Raw genomic sequence first — 7,527 nt, 5'->3', positions numbered from 1 at the left:
AAATGAATAAACAGAGAATAAACGGAAGTATTTTTGTGTGAAACGTTGGGTGACAATACCAAAAAGCAGCTATAAAATGTGTAGAAAATATATGCATTTCTTGCATTAATAATTTATTTATAAAACTATTTAGAATTATGTTAATCGTTTATTTTACAAACTTTAAGAACTGAGGTATAAAGTTTATTAAATAAAGAACATATCAAATTGACCTAATTGGGATTTACCATTAAGATCTGACCATATCTAAATAAATTATTGGACCTTACTTATATAAATGTTTACAAAATTCTAGTCTCTCTAATGATTTTCAATAATACTCTCAGCTTTTATTAGAATAATTTAAATAAGTATTTAGTTAAAAATATAATATAGTATATACTATGTATTTAAATTTGTAACTTAAGTGTTCTTTAATACTGCAAGTACTAAGGGTTGAACTCGTACCCTGCCAAATTTGAAACTCAGAGTCAGCGTTCATTAACCAACGTTCATGAACTTTAAACCTCACTACTAAATACTATAGTTTCTTTTAAGTAAAATAGTCAATTCTGTCACGATTGTCGTTTTATTACAACCATAATTTTAGAAAAAATCCATTTGAGTTCTATTAAAAAACTTAAAGTTCTTATATTTTTAAGATAAACAATAGGATTAATTAGGTTATTATGGTGTTTATAAGTATTATATTATTATAAGCGAATAAAAAATACTCTCTTCATCTTCCTTACAGTTATTGAAGTATTAAGTAGAATTTTCAAACACCTCTTATAGTTGCCTAACGTACTTTAACCCGTCAACTAACCTATATTCAAACTGGTATCTTTACAGGGTATACATTAAGATTGTTTTATTGCTATATTGAAGAAAAATAACAATGTATTAAGAACATGCCTAAAATCACAATTTTAGAAAGTTGAAAACGTCGCTGTAATGAAATTTTAACTAATTAGATTCACAAAAGGTAATTAGCATTTTACACGATTCCTATTATACATCTATTAGGTATGGCATATAGTCATTCAGGTTATCCTAAGCTAATGTCTATATTATGCATAAATTTTAAAAGAAGCTATTATCTGTTTTAGGTTTTATTGATGGTCAAGCATTTAATTTTATTTCCGTCGTTAAAATAAAAAAATTTATAACTTATAAAATGAATACTTAAAATTACTAAAATCAATCAGAAATATATAAAAATTTTAATTTTAACATATAAAAGTGAACAGTTAAAAATTTAAATAAAACCTTTCAAATCCTCGTTTTGAATTCTTTGATATTTATATTTGTTAAAAGTTATTAGTATCTTTTAGATATTAAAATCTGATTTAAGTTAACTATTTGAATGAAAACTAAAATTACTTGATTAAAAATATGTTAATAAAGATTTTAACGCTATCTATTTATGTAAAAATTATGTGATCGGTTTGATCTATGAACTTTAAAATCAAGTGAAAGGTGTACACAAATAGGGAAAGCTTTTTTTAATAATGAAAATAGAAACTTAATTTTCAAACGAAGTCTATGTATGGATGATTTAATATGCAAATGTACAGGATACAGCACTTTTTATAAAATCCTCGCCCAAATCGAAAACATGTTTAGCAACTCATAGTGCTTATATTCCGTATTCCGCCGAGAGTATTAGCTGCACTGAAGCCAACTGTAACCTCATGTGCTTAGTTTGGCATACATGTCTTGGCAAAACCACTTTTAAGTTCAACGACTTTAATTGTAGGTCCATGTCTTTCTATATGATTACTGCCTATTGCATCATAATAATTTGTCACACTTAAATTGAAAACTAATTTTTGGAATATTGAACATTTCTTGCCCATAATGGTGTATTCCAGATTAGTCAGATTCGAATCTGACTAATATGTATTTCCTTAAATTATTTGTCAATGCTAATTTTTATATTTATGAAATATATAATAAATCATTATGTACATATGTATGTACATTTCTAGGAATGTGCATTGCAGTATGTTAAATGACTCGAACGTCAATAAATTTTCAATAAACAAGATTTATGTTGCGTGTCTGAACCTGTTGCATAAATTTTAGTTCGCGTGTAAGAGTGACATTTATATCTCACTTTTGTGTTCACCATTCTGTATCCGGAATAAACACCTCACAAAACTATTTGTTACCTCAGCGCATTAACTAAAATTGTAAGAAACTTTTTTACTTTTACATTCCAGTTTTAATGAATCAACTAAATGTTTTATTTTAAATTTAATTCTGCAAACAGAATAGTATAAATTTATATAAAAAATAAAAATATAATAAATTAATTAAATTATTCTACAGCTGGTTTATGATTTCGTTTTAATATAAACATTGCAAGTGAATTTGTTAATATAAACTTTCACAGCAAATTAACAAAACTCCAGAAAAAATGTGCGAACATAAAAGTTAAGTACGGTTTTGAGTCGGTAGGTTAAGGAGCGCTGATTCTGAGCTTAAAATCTGGCATGGCACGTGTGCGATTACTGGTATTTGCAGTCTCAAAAAATTATTTATGAATAATTAAATATAAGAAATAATTCCAAAATTACTGATAATGAGTCTTCGGCAATACATTAAACAGCTGTATGGTTAGCCAAAATTTCAATTAATTAAAATAATATAAATAAATTTGTTGTTGTAGTTTTCGAAAACCTCTTTATTAAATTTAATTCAATCCTACTTTTCGAAAACTTCTTTATTAAATTCAATTCTATTATAGTTTTTAAAAGACTTTTTTTTATTGTTTTACAGTTTTCAGTATTATCGCAAAAATGTTTTGTTAATTGCACAATTGAAACCTCAACTGAAGCAGATGAGAAATCAGTATACAATGAAACAACAACTGCCACAACATTTACAGCAGTTGCGGAGAAATTGGTGCGATTTCGTCGACAGCCGTCAATAACTATCGTGAAACATGTTAGTCGTTCAACAAAGCGCACAAAACCACGGTGGCATATCAAGAAACCTAAACTAAAATATGGTCCACCTAACTATAGCTATGGAGAACCTATTTCCTATTTCAAACCAGAACAACCAGTAACAGATTTTGAATCCCCACCTACTTTTTCTATGCATGATTTTGAACATATAAATTTGGATGCTGCTGACTTTCAACTACCTCCTTCCAGTTATGATACACAGCCAATGGATTTAGATTTTTATAGTCAAATGGATGATAGTCTCGATATTCCCAAAGAAAAATACACACACTTTCAAACTGAACCTGAAAAACCTTCTTATTTATATGCTCCACCTAAAACAGAATTTAATTTACCAAGAGTTCCTCATAAAGCTTATGGTGTTCCAAACCAATATGATTATAATACAGATATTAGTACAGATTTTGATACAATATTTGAAGGACAACATCCATCGCCTACCATAGATACTAATTATAGTCCACCTCAAGTCACAAATGGACAACCATTTAAAATAAATAAAGGTACTGCATATGACTTTAAACCAACGAATTCTTATGAAGAAGATAAAGTCTATCAATCTCCACCTATTGAAAACACTCCACCAAAATTCTTAGAAAATACAAAATACATGCCATCGGTAACAGTAGCAGAAAAATATGTACCAATACCAATTCAAACTGGGTATAAAACTAATACCGACAGTCAACAGAAGTATGCCACCGGTTCTTCTTCTGATTTTAAAGGTGAACACAAGAAACACAATTTTAATGAAAATTCTTTCAATACAGCAGATATTGAAATAACTTATTCACCTTCATTTGAAATAAATATACCGCCCAAAGATAATCACTATCCAAGTAGTAGTTACGGTTCTTCCGACACTACTCAACATCAACCAGGTAATTTTGCAGAACCACCTGCTGCTTCACCGCCCTCCTACCAAGCACCTGAACATGTTGATATACCGTTTCAACCAACAGCACCGCAGCCCCAGCCTGGACCTTCAGAAGATTATGTACCACCATCACAGGAACTACCTTTAAATCCTAATCATAAACAACCCGCATATGACTTTCCAAAATCTAGTTATGAAGTACCAATTTACGATCCAATACCATTTGATGCTTCCAATAACGAAGAGCAAGAAGTTTATCCACCACATTTACAAGATGGTTCTTTTAGTGTTTCAAATCCTTCAACAATAAAAGATACAAAACCTTTTGTTGACGAATATCAACCAGAACAATCCGAAACTGTTTCAAATGAATTGGATAGAACTAATTTCAATACTGAATTGGATATAAATGCAACAGAAAAATCAACACGACCCAGACGTTATCATAAAAGAAAACAATCTAATAGTAGAAACAAATCTAGCTCAAAACATACTTTAGATGTTCCTGAGCTAAAAAAAGCTTTTGAAGCAGAAAACCAAGAAAAATTACATCATACAAGATCAAATGACTCAAAAGGTGTTGAAATAACTCACAAAAATAAACAACATTATGTTTTTAATGGTGAAAGTAATGCACCTCAAATATGGAATCCAATGCGTATACGTACTTCACAACGTATAAATTTCACACCTACAACTGTTTCTATTGTTAATGATAAGACTTCTTCTACCAATCGTCCAAGATATAGAACAAGACACAATCCACAAGCACGTTTACCACCACAAACTACAACAACTACAACAGAGAAAACAAAACAAACTTCTCAAAAGCCTACCATTATATCAATTGAAAAATCACGGTCTAAAAGTTATTACGATGGGACCATAGCACCACCTGTTGTGAATATCACAAACTCTTATAATCCTCGTGTAAATAAATTCAGTATACAGACACGAACCCCACTAGTAGTACGGCCTAGTAAGGATCAACTACCAAAAAGAACTACAAAAAGCGTGTTTGATACAACATATTTTAAGAGCCCAATTTTTGAAAAGGATATGACGTGGACCTTAAATAAATCCCAACAAAATATACCAAAAAATCATAAACTATACTGAAAAGTTCTTTTTCTTCTTACAAAAACTTACACATGAAACATTATAAATTCAATCCTATTTGCTAAGTTATTTATTGTACTGAATTAATTTAATATTAATTTTTATTAATATCCAAAACGAAAATAAAATTTTTTAAAATACAAAGTTTATTCTCGATGTCTTTCTTTTTTGGAAATTTTTGGGATTTCAAGTGACGTTAAACAAGTGAATTTTCGAAATAACACAGTAAGTCAGAGAGTAAGTAAAATCAACGTAGTTGTGCAGTAGCGTACATTGTCTTATATAAATAAACTATATATTTATTTAAAATTATATAAAAATCATGATTGAAATATTCAATAGTTTTTCAACTACTCAAATTAATTTAGTGTGGCCTTTGGCAAAAATTTAATTTATCTGATTTAATCTTCAAAAATCAATCCAGGGCATTCAATGTCACCAGGATTATTACTTTATTAAACAAGTGTTTTTGGCTAGAATTTAATAGATTTAATGGAATTATTTTAGATTTGAAAATGTTATTTATATTATATATTTATTAAGGATTTATTTTTAAATAAAAAATAATTAATTGTATTTTTTTAGCAACAAATAATTATCTAAATTACGCTTATAACAATAGTTTCAAATATTATTTTTGTTTTTTGAGTTGTTTTCAGCATCGTGTATTTTAATGTTCCAGCACAGTAAGTCGTTCGAAAAAGTCCGAACATTATACAATATTTGAACAGCAAGGACAAGAGCAAGAACATTCGAAAATAAATAAATCGAGTTCGAATATAATTTAACTGTTCACACATTGTAGTGCTTGTACAATGAGAATCACTACATATAACAAATAAATAAATATACTTACAATTTTTTCTATAAAATTGCGCCATTTTTTGCTTGTACTATACATTTGAAAATCATTAAAAAATACTGGTCCCGACGAAGTTGGTGGCAAATCTGGTAAATTTGTTTCCAAATTAAAAACATCTCGACATTTTTCCAATAAAGCTTTCATGACTGGCATAAGAAATGAGTATTCCTCGGGATTGCCAACTGAAACATACATAAAATATAATAAATGAAATAATAAATAATAAATGATAAAATTATTGCATTAAAACCAACCTTCAATTGCATTATCCAAGGCTCGATTAATACTATATAATAAATAAGCTAATTCTAGTGGATCATAAGTAGTGCGACTTTGTAATATAGCATGTAACTTTGCTGTAGCCATTGCAACAACACCAGGATTTGGATGATAAGAACATTTGAGTAATAAACCTAGACACAAGCGTATCATGTCAGACCACCCATCTGAAGACCCCTGTTGGAATATCATAAGTGCATCTAACAAAGCAAGGACTCCGTCAAGCAATTTTGTGGAGCACTTTTTTGATTCGTCTTCATTTGAACCCAATACAACTAAGTCATACACCATACGAAGAATTTGTGAAGCATTCTATAAATATAATGCTTTATATACATACTTTATATACATAAATACATACTTCTTGATTAATTAATGTCTGACTACCATGTTCGGATAAATCTAATAATGATGCTTGAACAGCCATTTCCAGTATTCGTAGTCGCAATGAAAGATGTGAAGTTACTAATTCATTATTTAATGCAAGTAAATTTATACAACCCAAGACTTGACCGCGTTCTATCCAGCAAAGTGGGTGATCATTGCTGACACCATTCCAGAAAATAGTAAATAAAACATTAGACACTAAATAAACTAACTGTTCTTCATTATCCACATCACCGTCAGCAGAGAAATCAAATGTTGCATTAGTCTAAAATAAGTTTTATTTTAATTAATTATTTAGAAAAAATATTTTATACGTTGAAAAAACAATTTTGATCAGAATAAACTTACCTCAATAGAATCACCTTTTTTCGTTACTGTTTGCGGAGATTGTGTTGTACTATCAGAGCTTACTGAATCTGTACGCTGACGTGAATGGTGCTGTAAAAAAAATGAAGTTAATTTTTGAAATAAGTTTGAAATTAATTATTTTTAAACAGACAACAATAAAAAAAATATTAATACAGAAATATCACAGTTTAATTCATAAAAAAAAATAAATAAATAGAGAACTTAAATTTTATATGCATGTGTACGCATAATCGATATTACGTTTATTATTATTATTATTTAACATAATTTTTTAACATATCTATTTTATATTATACATTGTTTATATTATAGTGTTTATATGTAATTTATTTTTAATATAAATACATTTACAATATAAATACAAAATTCAATTAATTAAAATAATATAAAAAAATAAAATTTGTTGTTGTATTTCACTACTGTTCGAAAAAACTTCTATGAAATATAACAAGTTTGCTATTAAAATAATAGTCACTTTCGTCTGGAATTTTTGACGTTAAATTACAACTTATATTCACAAAATATTGGTCTCGCCCGTGCGACTAGTGGAGTAACATTAGTATGACTTTCTCAGCATTACGTTCCTAGATTAGGTTCTATACATAAGAAAGAACAAATCGTGCAACAAATAATGCCTCTACGAACAGAATAGTATTGAAATTTAACAATTGAAAGTAAAA

General features: G+C 28.5%; 2 protein-coding genes across 2 annotated transcripts in view; one reads left to right on the top strand and one right to left on the bottom strand.

Moving 5' to 3' along the window:
• The first annotated feature begins 2,477 nt into the window (after positions 1 to 2,477).
• Positions 2,478 to 4,950, top strand: LOC119665585. The gene is made up of 2 exons (XM_038074811.1): positions 2,478 to 2,498; positions 2,764 to 4,950. Exons 1-2 carry the CDS (start codon positions 2,478 to 2,480, stop codon positions 4,948 to 4,950), a joined length of 2,208 nt encoding a protein of 735 aa, XP_037930739.1.
• A 66-nt stretch (positions 4,951 to 5,016) lies between these two features.
• LOC119665583 (neurobeachin-like protein 2) overlaps positions 5,017 to 7,527 on the bottom strand; it is a 2,913-nt gene continuing 402 nt past the window's right edge. The window contains exons 2-6 of the mRNA XM_038074810.1: positions 6,827 to 6,916; positions 6,453 to 6,743; positions 6,067 to 6,403; positions 5,807 to 5,994; positions 5,017 to 5,028 (exon numbers count right to left, since the gene is read on the bottom strand). Of these exons, the coding sequence (XP_037930738.1) occupies positions 5,017 to 5,028; positions 5,807 to 5,994; positions 6,067 to 6,403; positions 6,453 to 6,743; positions 6,827 to 6,916 (918 nt within the window). The remainder of the gene's footprint in view (positions 5,029 to 5,806; positions 5,995 to 6,066; positions 6,404 to 6,452; positions 6,744 to 6,826; positions 6,917 to 7,527) is intronic.

The sequence above is a fragment of the Teleopsis dalmanni genome, chromosome 1 (assembly GCF_002237135.1).
Source record: "Teleopsis dalmanni isolate 2A chromosome 1, ASM223713v2, whole genome shotgun sequence".
NCBI lineage: Eukaryota > Metazoa > Arthropoda > Insecta > Diptera > Diopsidae > Teleopsis > Teleopsis dalmanni.
Note: the sequence above shows the minus strand (reverse complement) of the source record. Positions and strands in the feature narration are given on the sequence as shown.